This window comes from Podarcis filfolensis (genome assembly GCF_964270895.1).
Source record: "Podarcis filfolensis genome assembly, chromosome: 1".
In the NCBI taxonomy this organism is placed as follows: domain Eukaryota; kingdom Metazoa; phylum Chordata; class Lepidosauria; order Squamata; family Lacertidae; genus Podarcis; species Podarcis filfolensis.
In genome coordinates, this window is record NC_139604.1 from 19,289,439 (window position 1) to 19,307,667 (window position 18,229).

Sequence of the window (18,229 nt, forward strand, 5' to 3'; positions counted from 1 at the left end):
GTTGGGTTTGACTTCTAGACAGCCTCCAGCATCAACACCTTCCTTTTCAGGAATGAGGAATGAATCTTATCTCTTTTTTATTTAGGTATATTGATAATGACACAGGAAGGGTGATGCATGACATTATTAGTAAAGAATCCTATGGGACACAGTTTGACGCAATTCAGCATTGCTTCAGGATCATAGGGTTTACAGATGAGGTAAGTAGTGACTTTTCAATCTGCTGCCGCAAAGATACTTGTCTTGCTCCAGAAGGCGGCAGGAATTCATCCATGCTGAGGGAGCCTGTCAGGGTGCCTGGTTGCACCCCTATCAGAATTTTGCACCCGGGGCCACTGCCCCTCTGGCCCTCCCACACTACGCCACTGGGTACATCCTCCGTCTGCAGAGTGTGGGTGGGCTTTGAAGTGTTGAGTCTGAAGTCGGCTGACGCTTAGAGTTCTGACTTCTGAAGAGTTCTTGCTCTTCCTCTTGTTTGCAGGAAGTGCACTCAGTGTACCGAATTCTGGCTGGGATCTTAAATACAGGAAATATTGAATTTGCCGCCATTTCCTCACAACATCAAACGGATAAAAGCGAAGTGCCCAATGCCGAAGCCTTAGATAATGGTAAATATTTGCAGGAATTGTACTTCAGAGGACTTGTAGGGCAGGGATGGGGAACCTGTGGCCTTCTAGGTGTTGTCGGACTACGACTCCCAGCATTCCTGACAGTTAGCCGTGCTGGCTGGGGCTGATGGGAAATGGAGTCCAACAACACCCACAGGTTAGCCAGCCCTGCAGTAGTAGAATATGCATAAGAAAAGACCCGTTTCACACAAGATGTCTGCCACGGCCAACAGCTCCCATCTCATCCCGACATGTCTGTGTGTCCTCTTTCAGCCGCTGCCCTGTTGAGTATTGGCTCAGAGGAACTCCAGGAAGCTCTCACCTCTCACTGCGTTGTGACACGAGGCGAGACTATTATCCGGACAAACACTGTAGACAAAGCAGCCGATGTGCGGGATGCCATGTCAAAGGCACTTTATGGCCGACTCTTCAGCTGGATCGTAAATCGCATTAATACCCTGCTGCAGCCTGATAAAAATATATGGCAAGTCCACACATCAACAAGCAGCATGCGTGCTGGTGGAGTCTTCTGTGTCTATATATTTCTTTCTATTTTACGGGAGGAATTTACTGTTTGTTTTAGATAATGCCTCTGAATGGCCTCCGTGCTGTGATTCTGCATTTTGGTTTCCAGGACGTTAACTCCAGTGTTTTCGAAGAGTTGGCTAGGATTTAACAAAGTAGGTCAATGGGGATCAGTGTGGGGTTAAAATCCCATCAGCTCTTTGAAAATACATCACAAAGCGATGTTTTTAAAGTTGGTCTGTTTTATGGTGAAAAGCTACTGAAGTCCTTTTAATGATAAGGCTATAGCGTACAAAACGTTTAACATGATGTGCTCCCACTTAAAACTGTCGCTAAAACCTACCTAAGCTGATTTAGCAGCTCATATACAAAGCTTAGCTGTGGGGTGGACTGCAAGGTAAGTGGATTATGCCAATTGCATTAAGATCCCCAAAATAATAAAATGGCATTTAGTGAGCTATTGATAAATAAGGAATTGTGCTGTACAATTATTTTATGGGTATATGGAAACATTTAATTATATAATCTAGTGGACCAGTTCACACAGGCTTGAATGCAAGGACTTTGTGTGCAGTGAATAACTATAGTTTTGCACTTTCAGGGAGTGCAAAATGCGATTTGCATTTCTGCCAAGGCATTCTTCCTATATCTTTTCAATGCTGAGAGTCTTGCACAACTTTTTACATAATTATTTTATTTAGTGTCATACCTTTCAATAGTTTTCAAAGCAATAAATTGAACACAATTAAAATAAAATATAAAACAGATACTAGGGCTGAATTTGCATTTATAAAACTGGTTTCCAATGGTGTTTCAGTTATGGACTTTGTATATTTTTCTACACAGCAATGCTGAAAGCGGAATGAATGTTGGTATACTGGATATTTTTGGATTTGAGAACTTCACAAGGAACTCTTTCGAACAGCTGTGCATAAACATTGCAAACGAGCAGATCCAGTTTTATTTCAATCAGCACATCTTTGCACTTGAGCAGGCAAGGTTTACTTAATTGCCGTTGGCTAGCTCTGTATCAATGTCTCTAGGCTAAACTGGGGTCTTGTGAGTGGAGTGAACTGTAGGAGATGACTGGAACTTCCAAATTCACCTCCTCCTTTATATATGGTTAGAGTGATATTGGGTATATCTTGAGAGATAAATATTGCTTGGGGGGCTTCCCATATAAACTTAAGAGAAAAGCAATAAGGTGACTAATGAAATTTGTGTTGGTATTTTTATTTGGTTAAAGATAAAAAAGATGATGTATAATAACAGGAGAATTCCCTGCATGTCTGGATCCAGGTTTGGGGCAAGTACGGTACTCTTTGGTGACAGAACCCCAGCAGAGATTTAAAATCACAAAATAATATTCAGCAAAGTAAAGTGTGGAAATATAGGCTGTTGGACCTTTAAATCATCCCTGTTTAAGTTGCTTCCCGAGTTCCCCTCTTCCCTTAGCATAGAAAGAGACCACACGTTTGGAAGTTAAAAATCATTTACTTACAAACTCTTTGAAGGTCAGATTCATGTGCTTTTCCATGCAGCAGTAATAAAAAACACAGGCAGGAAAACTCAGGTTCCAAAGTGGTAAATGTTTCTAAATTATTTGTATAAGAAGCAGAAAGATAGCTTGCTTAAGCCACGCGGCCTGAGTTTGGAGCATTCTTCATAGACCTCCTTACTGGTTAGGTTCACGTGGTAGAATGGGAAGAACAAAGGTCTGATAACCCTTCCTCCCAAGCTGACCTAGCTAAGCCTACTCTATGGTTTCAACCCCTTCATTCATTCATTAATCTTCAGAACACTGGTTATATACAGCTGCTTATCCTACAACTTGGACCCCAACGATTTGGGCTTGGCACCTTGCAGCTGGTTTCACATGTAGTGTTTGTGAAAACAGAATGCCGTTGCTGGGCACAACACAAGCACGACTGATCTCTGCAATATTTCAACAATATGAATGTTGTATAAGCTTTAATTATATGGAAATTAACCAAGGGGGAAAAATGTCTGCAAGGATGCGGGTGGCACTGTGGGTTAAACCACAGAGCCTAGGACTTGCCGATCAGAAGGTCAGCGGTTCGAATCCCCGCGACAGTCCCTGCTCCTGCCAACCTAGCAGTTTGAAAGCACGTCAAAGTGCAAGTAGATAAATAGGTACCGCTCCAGCGGGAAGGTAAACGGTGTTTCCGTGTGCTGCTCTGGTTCGCCAGAAGTGGCTTAGTCATGCTGGCCACATGACCCGGAAGCTGTATGCCGGCTCCCTCGGCCAATAAAGCGAGATGAGCGCCACAACCCCAGAGTCATCCGCGACTGGACCTAATAGTCAGGGGTCCCTTTACCTTTACCTACCTTCATTTAAACATCTGATAAAATGTGTGTTGCACTGGTTTGCCTCGCTCTGTTGTCACCTTGGTAAATAAATCACACTGGGCAAGAAGAGACAGCTGTTACCGGTGACATTTAAATTTGCTGACTTTCATAAATCTTCCTTTAGATGGAATATCAGAATGAAGGAATTGATGCTCCTATGGTTGACTATGAAGACAACAGGCCACTCCTAGACACGTTCCTCCAGAAACCAATGGGGCTACTTTCTCTGCTTGATGAAGAAAGCCGATTTCCCCAGGCAACAGACCTTACTTTAGTCGGTACGCCATGTCCAGCAATCCTCAACTGTGATTTTATATATACTTGCGGGGGGGGGGGGGGGAGAGAGAAAGAAGGCCATAGATATTTTCATATTGCTTTAACTCATGACCGTGTATTAAATTTCTGTTGCTTTGGTCAACCTATTAAGTCCCCATGTGCTCTTCATGAGCTTTGCCAATTGGAATTTTCTCCATACAGATCACTGATTTACGGTTTTGGTTTTAATTGATAGGGGTCTGTTATCTACTATGAGCACTGTTAATATTAGCTCACCTTGAAGACCCATAGGCGTTTCTGGTGTCATTGGCTTGGATCCTAGCTTCTGTCCCATGAATGGAGCAGAACTCTTCTTCTGTTAAATCGTTTTTATTAATTTTCCAGTAAAAAAAAACATTCAATTAACATATCAAATCATAATCCAATTAAAATAAAAAACTAAAATAAAAAAGCCCAAATTATCATCCAAATTATAATTATTAATTTTTCAGGACTTCCCATAGTCTGGACCTTGAAGCATATCTCCAAATCTCAATCCTGCCTCTCCTTGTTGTTTCAATATTTTCCACATCTCGATTTTAACGCTTTAAAGTTCTCCGTCTCTGGCTCTACGATTCTCAATCATGTCAGACATCATATATCCTTTCATCCATTGAGTACAGCTTTATTTGTGTATATATCTTTTGGAGCAGAACTCTTCTGATACAACAGAACTTTCCATCTTCTCGCTTCCCTTTCCCTCCTGAAAACCTATTCCTGGGGGTTAGGGGACTTGCACGCTTGTACCAGTTTACTTCTTTTCATGCTGCAGCTCTCAAAACATTTACACAAATTTTTAAACAGCAATCTGTAAAAAAAGTATAGGAACAAATAAAAATGATATCCCTTCCCTGACTATAGCAGGAAAAGAGAATCACAAAAAGGCAGCGGACGCAGATAGCGCAGTGGGTTAAACCACAGAGCCTAGGACTTGCCGATCAGAAGGTCGGCAGTTCGAATCCCCGTGACAGGGTGAGTTCCCGTTGCTCGGTCCCTGCTCCTGCCAACCTAGCAGTTCGAAAAGCACGTCAAAGTGCAAGTAGATAAATGGGTACCGCTCCAGTGGGGAAGGTAAACGGTGTTTCCGTGCGCTGCTCTGGTTCGCCAGAAGTGGCTTAGTCATGCTGGCCACATGACCCGAAAGCTGTACGCCGGCTCCCTCGGCCAATAAAGCGAGATGAGCGCTGCAACCCCAGAGTCGGCCACGACTGGACCTAAAGGTCAGGGGTCCCTTTACCTTTACCTTACCCCACCGATGGAAGTTCATTCTGCTTGTGCAACAGCATCTCTGGATGTGAATGGTTATCTCTGACCAGACCACTGCGTTGGAAATAATGAGTTAAAGAAAAAGCATGGGGTGATTCATGTCGCCATTGCCGAAAACGACATGGTCACGTGAAAGCATCTCCTTGAGGGCCCAACTGCTGTTTGCCGCATCCAGAAAAAAAATGTTAGAAAATCAGCATTTTCCACGAAAATTGAATATACAGAGCTTATTTGAGAGTAGCTCTGAAACTACTTCGCAATGTGAAAAGTGGATCACTTTGCAGTGACTCCTCTGGATCAAAAATGGTTGCGTGATTAAGGAATGGACTCGTGAGAGCAGCACAGAGATTTATTAATATTATTTTTGGCTACTTGTTTACTCTGTTGGCTTTGGCTGGCTCCCTACTAATTAAACGAAAACTATTTGTTGCTACTCAATTTATGCCAGCTGGTCAAACACTGGGAAATTTGCACAACCCACCCTAGACATCTGCTAATATTGGGACAACAAATTCTGTTTTCTACTTAGACTTCCTGCTCCAGTGATGATAGCAGGAAAATAGACACTGGTGCTATTTCTGCTAATGTTTAAGCTGACTTCTTTTGACCTTACCCTGTGTCAATCAACTGTTGTCCTAAACCTAACTGTATATCAAATATGAAATAAATGTCAGGTGAAAAAAATTAATGCAGTTGCACATGACATGGCAAAATTATTCAATAAAGCTGGCAGAATTAAGAAAGTTTGATCTTTGTGAAACATCTGGCCATTCTAAGCTTCAAAGGCCAAGTTTGTTCAGCCCAGACACTGAGATCCAGCGCCGAGGGCCTTCTGGCAGTTCCCTCATTGCGAGAAGTGAGGTTAAAGGGAACCAGACAGAGGGCCTTCTCGGTAGTGGCACCCACCCTGTGGAACACCCTCCCTTCAGATGTGAATGAAATAAGCAGTTATCCTATCTTTAAAAGACATCTGAAGGCAGCCCTGTTTAGGGAAGTTTTTAATATTTAATGCTGTACTGTTTTTAACATTTGATTGGGAGCCGCCCAGAATGGCTGGGGAGACTCAGCCAGATGGGCGGGGTATAAATAATAAATTATGATTATGATTATGATTATGATTAAGTTTGTGAAACATCTGGCCATTCTAAGCTTTAAAGGCCTCTCCCCTTCCATAAACTGTCTTGCCAACCTTAATGCAACTACAGCAGCATAGGTGTTAAAAGGACAGAATTGTGAAACAATTATTTGCATTTTTATTTTAATCTCTGGCATGTATTCAATGAACTGGGCCTTAGAGAAGCCATTCTTCTTCTCTGCCTTAATCCCACCACTGCCACCATCAGTACAATGGGGATGATAATACTGACCAACCTGCCACCACATACCTTATACAAATTATATCCACTTCACAAATCATAAATAAAATACATAACTGAACTAGTCTCAACTGAGCCTTGGACTTCCCTCCACTCCTTTGGTAAGTATCGAATAAATTATATAGTTGCGTACTTTTTAACTCTTTTACATAGGCCTTTCCCGCTGTTAGAGTTATTTCAACCCCGCCAGTGTCACCTGAGATTTAGATTCCATATACATTAAATATTTCTTCCAATTATCATGAAATTTCTGTTCGTCTTGGTCCCTTACTCTTCCTGATATTCTGTCGAGCTCAGCATAATTTATCATTTTAACCTGCCAATCACTTATGTTAGGTATTACTTCTAATTTCCAATTTTGTGCTAACATAATTCTTGCAGCTGTCGTAGCATATAGAAACAAGGTCTTGTCTTCTTTTTTAATTTCTTTACCGACCATTCCTAACAAAAAAGCTTCTGGCTTTTTGGGAAATGTATATTTCAAGATTTTTTTAAGTTCATTATAAACCAATTCCCAAAAGCCTCTCACTTTGCAACACGACCACCACATATGGTAGAGGTCACCTTCTACCTCTCTACATTTCCAGCATCTTTTATCCTTCAACTTATAAATCTTCGCTAATTTCACTGGTGTATGATACCACCTGTAGATCATTTTCCACAGGTTTTCCTTTAGTGCCGTGCATGCCGTAAATCTCATATTCTTGTTCCATAGTTCCAACCACCTCTCAAAGTCGATGTTATATCCAATATCTATCGCCCACTTAGTCATAGCCTCCTTCACCTCCTCATCTTTTGTATACCACTCCAGCAAAATATCATACATCCTTGACAGTGTTTTGTTCTTACCTTCTATAACTTCTACATTAAATTTAGATTTTTTATCTTCAAATCCTACTTTCTTTTTGTCTTCTTTTAGCAGATCATTTACTTGGTGGTATTGCAACCACCCTGTAAATAAATTTTTGATCTCTTCATATGGTCTAAGTTTAATCCCTTTATCTGTCTTCCAAGTTAGTTCTTCATAGGTGGCATTCTTCCCTTCCATGTTTATTTTTTTTATAGTTAACACCTCTATTGGTGAAATCCACCAAGGTGTCTTCCTTTCCAATATATTTTTATTTCTTTCCCACACTTGGAATAGTGGTCCCCTAAAAATATGATTTAGAAAGCCTCTATGAACTTTCACCTTTTCGTACCACAGGTACGAGTGCCACCCGTACCTGTTATCGAAACCTTCCAAGTCCAAGATGTCCCTATTTTCCAATCTTATCCAATCCTTCAGCCACAATAAACACGCCGCTTCATAATATAAACTTAGATCCGGTAGATTTTTTGTTTATGTTTTTTCTGGATATATGTGCAAATATGAATAAAAAATTTATAATTTAAATACTGACCAACCTGCCAGGACTTCTGTAGTGACTGCAACATAGCAGGGAGAGCCAAGGTGGTATTGCCTAGATAGTGTTGGACTCCAGCTCCTGTTATGATTATATATTGATCAGTTGAAAACCTAATACAGTCGTACCTTGGAAGTCAAACAGAATCTGTTCCAGAAGTCCATTCAACTTCCAAAAAGTTCAGAAACCAAATTGCAGCTTCTGATTGGCTGCAGGAAGCTCCTGCAGCCAATCAGAGGCCATGGAAGCCCCGTCGGACATTGGGGTTCCAAAGAAAATTTACAAACCGAAACACTCGCTCTCAGGTTTGAGGCGTTCGGGAGCCAAAATGTCCGAGTACCAAGGCGTTTGGGATTCCAGGTACGACTGTAAGGCTTAAAAATTCAGGACTCTTTTTAGGGAAAAACAGTGACATTAAAGATGTTGGAATTGCCCCTAGAGCTTGAAAAATACTGTAAAGTTTCACAGTTTTTATAATATGTTAACTAGTTGACCAAGAGTGGGGGGAGAAGGACCTGTCAGGTCTAGAAGAACAAAGGGCCACACCAGTTTTATTTCTTTACCCTGAACATTTGGTTTTTGTGCTGGACCCTGCTTTCTTATGCAGGGACTTAATCCTGTAGCATCAACACCAGTGCTCTTTCCCTTGGCTTTCCCCCACCCCGATCCAGTCTGGGGTTTGCTCCTGAACCCACAGGCCCTATGATGTGTCAGCACCCCCACCAGCACCACCACAAATGTTGACAACCTTGTTTTACAGGCCTTGCTCAAGCTTGACAAGGGACTTTGGCAAAAAACACACAACCCAACCCAAGGACAACACACCTTCTCCTGTGATGGCCTGGGAATCAGATTCAGAGGCTGAACCTGAGGAATCCCAGCCTGCACAGGATTCCCCGCCTCCAGTACCAGCTGAGCCGGGGCTGGGGCCTGAGCCTGAAGGGTCCTCACCTGTGCTGAGTCTGCTCTGGCTCCTGCTCTGGCTCCTGAGGTGATGGAGGACCCATTGCCTGGAGGTGCTCCACTCTCAGCCCCGTCATGGGAAGCTGAGGTTGCCTCTGGGTCCGGTAACCCTCCAGCCTCTCCTGAGCTGCAGAGGCTCAGGGCAGAGAGGTGAGGGAACTAAGTTCCCGCAGGAGGAGTGCTCGCCTCCAGGCCAGGAGAGGCGAGTCACCTGTGGACTGGGACCGCCCTATGCCTTGGGGCAGATAAAAGCCGGCCAGCCCCAGTCCCAAGTTGTGGGAGCAACATTGTGGGTAGCCTGTTCCTGCCTGCACCCTGTCCTGCTTTTCTGCCGGAGCTCCTGACCTCACCCGACTCCCTGCCTTGGACCCCGCTTCAGCTTTGATGGACTGCCTCCATACTGCACCCTCGACCTCGGACTGGACTCGGACCTCGCCTCTCAGTTAGCCCCCGGGACCAGCACATCTCCCTTCAGGCATCACTGACTACTGACTCTCTGAATTTCCAGAATCTTATACTTGTGGCTTGTAGTAGGGCTGTGAGTAGTTCTAGAGATATATCCTAAACGTTGTAGCTTTGCTTTGTAAAGAAAATGTAAGGCAAAATAAGATGGATATGGGCAATCTCTGCGCTTTCCATAAATAGCTGGGAATGGTAGGAGGGTGACAGAAATGCGAGGGGAAAGTGACTTACCTGTTAGTTCACTAGGATAATTCCTTTTCAAAGCAAACAGAAAGAAAGAACAAAAGAGTCGTGAGAGATGTCAAGGAAAGCAGTGTGGGCTGCCACCATTACTGCAAAGAAAAACAACATAGTTTTGATATGTGGGCAGGAAGCATCCACACATAATTGCCAAGGCCCATCTGTGGTTCAGAGAATGGACTAGTAATTATGTTTCCTCTTCTTTAAACGATTAGATAAATTTGAAGATAATTTACGATGCAAGTACTTCTGGAGACCCAAGCGAGTGGAGCTGTGTTTTGGCATTCAACACTACGCTGGAAAGGTAGGCGCTATATATAACTTGACACAAGTCCAAATGCAGTATATGATCCAGTTTCTCTTAAAGTGCTTTCGGATTCTCTTTAACGTTTTAAATGTGTTCGTATTTCACAAATCTAGAAACTCTTTTTTTTAAGAAACAAAACACCATGATAGCAGTGTTTGAGGATGTTCTAACCTCTACTGGTCTGGGGCAAGAAATATCCATTTTCTTGGATGCATGCAAGAAATGCATCCATTTTGAGCCTACAGCTGGCTATTGACCTACCTGAACACACACACACTAGCTTTTGACATTGGATATTTGTGTGGCTTTTGTGGGGCCACCTCTATTGTTTTATGTACGTTCCTTGGTTTGTTTTAAATCAGGCATCCCCAAACTTGGCCCTCCAGCTGTTTTGGGACTACAATTCCCAGCATCCATGACCACTGGTTCTGTTAGCTAGGGATGATGGGAGTTGTAGTCCCAAAATATCTGGAGGGCCAAGTTGGGGGATGCCTGTTTCAAATGGATTTCAAGATTATATGGGACCTTGTGATGGGCAGGTGAGAAATTCCTTAAATAAAACAATAAATAACTATAGCTTTTAAATACATAGCAGAATTTTATAATGACCGGTTTTGCTTTTAATCTCCAATATGGTATAGGTGCAGTACGATGCTTATGGCTTTCTTGAAAAGAACAGAGACACTCTTCCTGCTGACATAGTGGTGGTCCTGAGGACTTCAGAGAACAGACTTCTCCAGCAGCTCTTTTCAAGTCCTTTAACCAAAACAGGTACTCCTTATCTTCTTCTTCTCTGGCGATCACTCGAAGCTGAGTAAGATTGTCTTCCATAAACACGGTTTTATCAGTGAGTCCGTAAGTGACTGTGGAGGCCAATTCTGGATCCACACGTCCTTCCACAGAGGGGACATTGGTTTCCGGGCAGGAGTTGATCACGGTGAGGGTTTGCCAAGCGTGCCTTCCTCTTAGCACGTTTCTCCCTTGCGTCCTGAGTTTGAGCGTCTTCAAAGCCCATGACACCTTTGGTAAAAGCTGTTCTTCAACTGGAGCGCTGGCAGGCCAGTGGTTCCCAGTTGTCGGTGCTTATACTATTTTTTTTTAGATTTGCCTTGAGAGAGTCTTTAAACCTCTTTTGTTGACCACCAGCGTTACGCTTTCCATTTTTAAGTTCAGAGGTCCATTTCAGGTCCATTACCATGTTGAACTGCAGGGTGGATTTCTGCTTTCAACGCGCATGCAGAGATCCCCTGTGAATAATAATTTGTCAGTTCACTTCTGTGTTAGGAAAAGGTTCGGCATGTGTGTTCCTGATGCATCCATGGAGCTCTTTCGGACATGAAAGTGAATGGGAAGCCCTTCCTTGTGAGTGTGCCAAAAAGAAAAAAAGGAAATTCTCCTCTCTGTGGATTAGACAGCACGATTCTGTAACACACACCACATAAAGATAACCTGTACATATGCTCACTTTTGGAAGCAAACAGAGTCTGTCACTAACCACTGCATGGAAGAAAAATAGTTCATTTCACAGCAAAAGCCTATCTGTGGCATAATAGAAATGATATATGGTACTTGTAAAAATACATGATGGCTCCTAGGTCTAACATGACATTGTTTTAATGAGTTGAAAAGACCAAGTAAATCACTTGTGATTAGAGAAGTGTAATGGAGGCAAGCCCTACTAGGAAATTGTGATTTTGAGAGAAAGGTATCTCACGTGTTTGTTGTTTAATAGACAATCTCAGGATCACTGTTTAGAAGATGTCACAAGATATTTTGAAACAAGCTGAAGAAAATAGCATACTAGTGTCTTCCCAGGCCTGTTTTAGAGTTTATTTTCCTCCATGTTCTCCTCCTGCACATGTTTGGGGCGTGAGATTATGCCTGTTCCTCTTCAAACATGCTAGACATCAATGTTCTCTGCAGGGACAATGCACAATGTGCCAGGGTGGCTGGATGCAAAAGGAGAGCTCTTGTGCCTTTAATAGTTGTGCAGAAAACATATTTTCAACAGGTGTAGCTTTCATGGCAATATAGAATCATAGAATTGTAGAGCTGGAAGGGACCCTAATGGCCATCTAGTCCAGCCCCCTGCAATGCAGGAATCTCAACTAAAGCATCTATGGCAGATGATTATTCAACTGCTGCTTAAAAAACTCCAAGAAGGAGAGTCCACACCTCCAAAAGGAGTCCATCGCACTGTCGAACAGCTCTTACTGTCAGAAAGTTCTTCCTGATGTTGAGTCGGAATCTCCTTTCTTGCAACTTGAATCCATTGGTTTGCGTCTTACACTCCAGAGCAGGAGAAAACAAGCTTGCTCCCTCTTCCGTGTTGACAGCCCTTGAGCTATTTGAAGATGGCTATCGTATCTCCTCTCAGTCTCCTCTTTTCCAGGCTAAATATACCAAACTGCCTCAACTGTTCCTCACAAGGCTTGGTTTCCAGACCCTTGATCATTTTGGTCTCCCTCCTCTGCACACATTTCAGCTTATCAATACACTTCTTAAATTGTGGTGCCCAGAACTGGACACAGTACTCCAGATGTGGTCTGACCAGGGCAGAATAGAGTCGGACTATTACTTCCCATGATCCACTTGATACTTCTGTTGTTGCAGCCTAGAATAGCATTAGGATTTCTTTTTGCTGCTGCATCACACTGTTGACACATGTTCACCTTGTGGTCTACTAAGACCCCTAGATCCTTTTCACATGTACTACTTGCAAGCCAGGTGTCTTATTCTTAATAGAGAGAGAGTAGAATGCCAGTACAGGTGAGCTCTAATTGCTTGTTATCTATCACGTGATTTGAGCCTACACATCCTGGATTTCACACATGCACTCCATGTTCAGACATTATGCCAGTGCGTGGGCATCTGGAGCTGCCAGAATTAAGACAGGTTCACAGGTGAAGCAGGAAGACACATTTTCACTTTCCTGCTACGTGTTGGGAGAAGGTAGAGGAGAGCATCATCTGAATGCATCCCTAGATTTCTCAAGGCAATCTTCATTGTCACAGTTGGAGCCTTCACATTTCTGAAATCCCATTGAGAACAGTTGATGCCAAGGAAAGCTGGGGGATATCAGTTTGGATAGAACAGGTGCCTCTTTGTTATACCAATTCTTCCATAGAATTTGAGGGCTGCTGCTGCTGTAGCAATGCAGGGCTTACAGAAATCTTCAAAGTATTGCCAGATTTTTCTTAACTGTGTAGTTAACCCAAAGGGCTTGAAGTATTTGTGGTGCAAAGCAGAAAATCGACCGTCAATTCCTGTGCGCAAAGCAGATTTATTGTAGAAAGTTTCTAGGGCAGGGGAATGAATCGAAGAAAGCAAACAAGTCTCAACAGTTCCTGTAACATTACACACACTTCAGAACTCTGAACTACACATAATATAACTGAGACGACTGAGATGTTTCAGAGCTATGAAGTACATGTAATGTAATTGAAGCAAGAGAGGATGTTTTTTCCCCCAAGAGCTCTGATGTATGTGAAATATAACTGAGCCAGTTGTGTCTTGCTTGTTTCTTTGGATTGAGATTTTTCCCCAGATGAAGAGCTTAGATATAGCTTGAAATGTATTGTGCTTGTTATCATGCCTTTCTGCAATAAATCTACTTCCTTCTTAATGTCAGACTGTTGATTTTCTAATTTGTGTTGCTAGAGCCTGACCCTCTTGTCAGACTACCACGAATACTTTCATAGGGCTGCAAACCTATTTCATTTTTTAATAGCTGATTAGCATGCTTTCTTCAGTGAATTGCATAGCCAATGAGTTTGCGAACACTTGTCTGAAATAATTAACTCAGGTACATAATGGAGAATGCAGCAAGGGACTGAGAAATAACCTGCTGGAGAAATTTTGTACAGTGGTACCTTGGGTTAAGAACTTAATTCGTTCTGGAGGTCCATTCTTAACCTGAAACTGTTCTTAACCTGAAGCACCACTTTAGCTAATGGGGCCTCCCACTGCCGCCACACAATTTCTGTTCTCACCCTGAAGCAAAGTTCTTAACCTGAGGTACTATTTCTGGGTTAGCGGAGTCTGTAACCTGAAGTGTCTATAACCTGAAGCGTATGTAACCCGAGGTACCACTGTAGATGGATTTGTCCCCTTCACCTCAAATTGAGGGGCCGACAGCTTCCCACATAATAATGCCTGCCCCTGCAAAGGGGTATGTGTGAGAGACATGGGTTTCCTTTACTGTCGTAAGCTTTGCCAGAGGCTTATATGTATGCCCAACTGAAATTATCAGCATGCACTAAAAGGTCTGTGAAATTTTTGAATGCTACAGCTTGCATGGTTTTGTAGACTGTAAACTGCTTTGAGGTTTTGTTTTTTACAATCAAGCAGTATATAAATTTTATGAAATAAAATAAAATAGATATGGTGAAGGTTGTGCCAATCTTGAGCCAAGGGCAGTGGGGAATATTCAGTTTCCTCTGCCATTTGCAGTCTGGATGGAAGTTCTGGTTGCTTCAAAGCTCACATGGTGCATGTTGGTTGCTGCTGGCATCTGTCTGTCTTGAGAGACAATGGAGTGCACCTCCAGGGGTGAAGCCAAACCACTGTGTTAGTCGCACCAAGGTGGCCTCCCCAGGGCACAAGGAGTCTCAAAGCGGCTAACATTCTCCTTTCCCTTCCTCCCCCACAACAAACACTCTGTGAGGTGAGTGGGGCTGAGAGACTTCAAAGAAGTGTGACTAGCCCAAGGTCACCCAGCAGCTGCGTGTGGAGGAGCGGGGAAGCGAACCCTGTTCACCAGATTATGAGTCTACCGCTCTTAACCACTACACCACACTGAAGAGGAATGTTTTTGCCTGGCACATAAAGATACAATGGCACCAGGTGAGCCTCCCTGAAGAGAGCAATCCACAATCAGGGAGCCACCACCTAAAAGACCCATTCTCATGTTGCTACCCTCCAGACCTCTCACAGAGGAGGCACACAAAGAAAGGGCCTCAGGTAATAATTGCAGGATCGGGGTCGGTTCACATGGGGAGAGGCAGTCTTTGAGGTATTGCAGCCCTGAGCTGTGTAAGGATTTATAGATCAAAACCAGCTCTTTGAATTGGGCCCAGAAAAGAATTGGCAGCCAGTGCAGTTGGGCCAGGATTGGTGTTATATGCTCAAACCTTCTTTCCCCAGTGAGCAACCTGGCCAACGAATTCTGCACTGGTGGAAGTTTCCGAACCATCTCCAGAGGCAGCCCTGGGTTTAATGCATTGCAGGAATCTAACCTAGAGGATACCAAAGCATAGACAACAAAAATTAGGCTATCCTTGTCCAGATAAGGACCAGCCGAAGCTGACGGAAGCCACCAAGGCCACCTGAACCTCAAGCGACAGCAATGGATCCAGGAGTAGCCCCAGAATGAGAACCCACTCCTTCAGAGGGAGTGTGATCCCATAAAGAGCAGACAGCATCCTACCTATCCAGTCTAGGGAACCAACTACTAACAGTCCCTTGTAGTCTCATCTGAACTGATCTTAAGTCTCTTGGCCTTAACCCAGTCCACTGGATGAGACCTGGCATTCAGCAACAGCAGCCACTGTCCCGAGGGCTGGCTAATAGGACAGCCGAAATTCCCCATGTTGGAGGAGGAGCTGGCACGCGGCGCAGTCACTAACTGCCTGCACCATGTGCCCCATACCCAGCCTGCCCCACCTCCCACTCCGTACCTCCCTGAACTGCTGCGACCAGGGACTCCCCTGCTCTCCCAGCTCCTCTCTCCTCACTTTCCTGCCATTAAATATACAACAACAACAATTTGCTGTCCCTTTCATGACACCCCAAATCAGCCGCCTGAGATAGCCACCTAACTCTATCTAATAGTTGGGCAACCCTGGGGGATGGAGATTTCATACATAAGTAGATAATAAAAACTGATGATGCGATTCAGTTTATTGCACCATTTTTTGTTGCTGTGCAGCATAGACAGTTTTGAAAATAGAAAAGGGGCCTCATTATACCACTGGTTAAATACATGGGGGCGGATTTTTGCATTTTCTAAGCTGATAGGGACCCAGTAACTCCATTCTGTGTGAGAATGTACCACTAGGTGGTGCTATCACAGAGCAAAGAATTACTTTGAAAAGGATGGTCTCTAACAAAATATATTTTCTAAATATTGTTCTGGATAGGTGCTGGGGGTTTTTAAGTATTCCCTACCATGTTGACATCATCACAGAAAACATTTTGTTTGTTTGTGAGTATATTATTTACAGTGCACGTTTACCCACTCAATTCAGCGAGACTTGCTCCAAGGTTAGTGTTTACAGGACTGCAGTCTTACAATAGCAGAACTGAAGCAGCAGTAAACAAAATTAAAAAGGCAAACTCGCTCTGTGAATGTAAGATTCTAATGTGACAACTTCTACAATAACATTAAACATATTAGTTCTAGGAGCCCATTGTTCATTTATTTATTGTTTTGAAACGTAAGGGAGAAGATGGTGTTTCAAATGTTGCCAAAAAAATTGCAACACGTAGTTCCTCGTGAACAAGAAGCAATCAGCCTGCTTTTGGGTTGGTTGCATCATTTAGTGCTCCTAAGCTCTAAGGATATGCAGGTGAGTAAAACAGAGTGAAATGCCGCAGAGCTACCTCTCCTGGGATTTCCACACTGGAAAATTACATTTAGATTTGGAGATCCTTTCTGGGCTAGGATGCACATTTATTTAAAGCTTCTCCCAGAGAATCTTGGGAACTGTAGTTTGCTGAGGGCCTGGAGAAGTATGGCTCTATCAGGAGGATACTACAGTTCCTGAGATTCTTTGGGGAAAGAAATGTGCATTGAAAGTCCTTTAGTTGTACTGTGTGGATCTGTCCCCAGTCTGAAGCAGGGATATTTTTAGCTTGATACACCAGAAGCACCCCAGGTGCTTGCATTTATCATGACCAGATAAATGTAGCAGATGAGCAGGAAAGAAAGAAAGCAACAGTAATCACTCTAGGTCTGAACTTGGTTCCCAGGGGAAACGGATAAGATGTTTCACAGCTGAAAACATAGCACTGTGCAGCACAAATTAGAACTGAACTGTGTGTTAATTCATCAGTGTGTGAAAAGAGTTCTAATGCACGAGGAAGGGATGTGGGTGGCGCTGTGGTCTAAACCACTGAGCCTCTTGGCCTTGCCAATCAGAAGGTCAGCAGTTTGAATCCCAGCGACAGAGTGAGTTCCCGTTGCTCTGCCCCAGCTCCTGCCAATCTAGCAGTTCGAAAGCACACCAGTGCAAGTAGATAAATAGGTACTGCTGCGGCAGGAAGGTAAATGGCGTTTCCGTGCGCTCTGGTTTCCGTCACGGTGTTCCATTGCTGGCCACATGACCCCGAAACCTGTCTGTGTACAAACACCGGCTCCATTGGCCTGAAAGCAAGATGAGCACCACAACCCCATAGTCACCTTTGACTGGATTTAACCACCCAGGGGTCCTTTACGGTTTTTAATGCATGAGGGAAAAGGTCTAGTTAGCCCTGCATTCTGTTTCCACAGGAAGCTTACAGGCAGAGCATAGGACGGCCTGATGAAAAAAGAGGACAGAACTCCTGCACATTTAACAGTTATGTAACAGGGGGAATTTCAGCAGGTCATACAAACTGCAGCTGCTAAAATTCCCTCTTCTGCGCAAATATTAAGGGGGCAGGAGTCCTGTCCATCTTTGCATTGGGCTGCCCTAGCAAGCTGTAAAGGCAACAGTGTTAAAGCTGTCAGGTTGCAATCAGTGGTGCAGCTAGGTAATTTTAGACCCATGACTTCATGGGGGGGGTGTTACAATTGTTTCTACATTTTTGATAAATTAAAGCAAAAAAAAAAAAAAGCAAAGCAAAATGCAGCTTGCCAACCCTGACGTAGGAAAAGCGTGTGCAGTCTTGCCATTTCAACTCACTTAAATCATAACACCATCTGTTTGCAAGTGCCCCCATCACCTGCCATTCTCTGGGTCCCATTTGCGGGTTCCTGGGCTTCATGTCTGAGTTCCAGTCCCAGTTGCACTACTGGTTGCAACCAAGAGACCACCAGTGTGGTGTAGTGGTTAAGAGCAGTGGACTCGTAATCTGGTGAACCGGGTTCACTTGCCCGCTCCTCCACATGCAGCTGCTGGGTGACCTTGGGCTAGTCACACGTCCCTGAAGTCTCTCAGCCCCACTCACCTCACAGAGTGTTTGCTGTGGGTCTGTCTTGCAGCAAGTTCTCTCTGGGTATCTGTCTGGCTCTGTTGATCTGTTGTCTAACTTCATCTGCTGGGTATTTTAGTTCTAAAAAGGTTTGCTGTAGATCTCTTAGGTGAGAGTCTCTGTCTGTAGAATTGGAACAGAATCTGTTCTTGGAAGAAGAAGAAGATGATTTTCGATTTGATATCCCGCTTTATCACTACCCGAAGGAGTCTCAAAGCG

The 18,229-nt window shown here is 43.6% G+C and overlaps 1 protein-coding gene across 1 annotated transcript in view; it reads left to right on the plus strand.

The window, feature by feature from the left end:
• The window catches only part of MYO3B (myosin IIIB), a 299,815-nt gene that overhangs the window by 142,720 nt on the left and 138,866 nt on the right, over window positions 1-18,229 (plus strand). Inside the window, exons 17-23 of the mRNA XM_083626396.1 lie at window positions 86-200; window positions 482-608; window positions 882-1,092; window positions 1,980-2,127; window positions 3,628-3,781; window positions 9,744-9,832; window positions 10,477-10,606. Of these exons, the coding sequence (XP_083482522.1) occupies window positions 86-200; window positions 482-608; window positions 882-1,092; window positions 1,980-2,127; window positions 3,628-3,781; window positions 9,744-9,832; window positions 10,477-10,606 (974 nt within the window). The remainder of the gene's footprint in view (window positions 1-85; window positions 201-481; window positions 609-881; window positions 1,093-1,979; window positions 2,128-3,627; window positions 3,782-9,743; window positions 9,833-10,476; window positions 10,607-18,229) is intronic.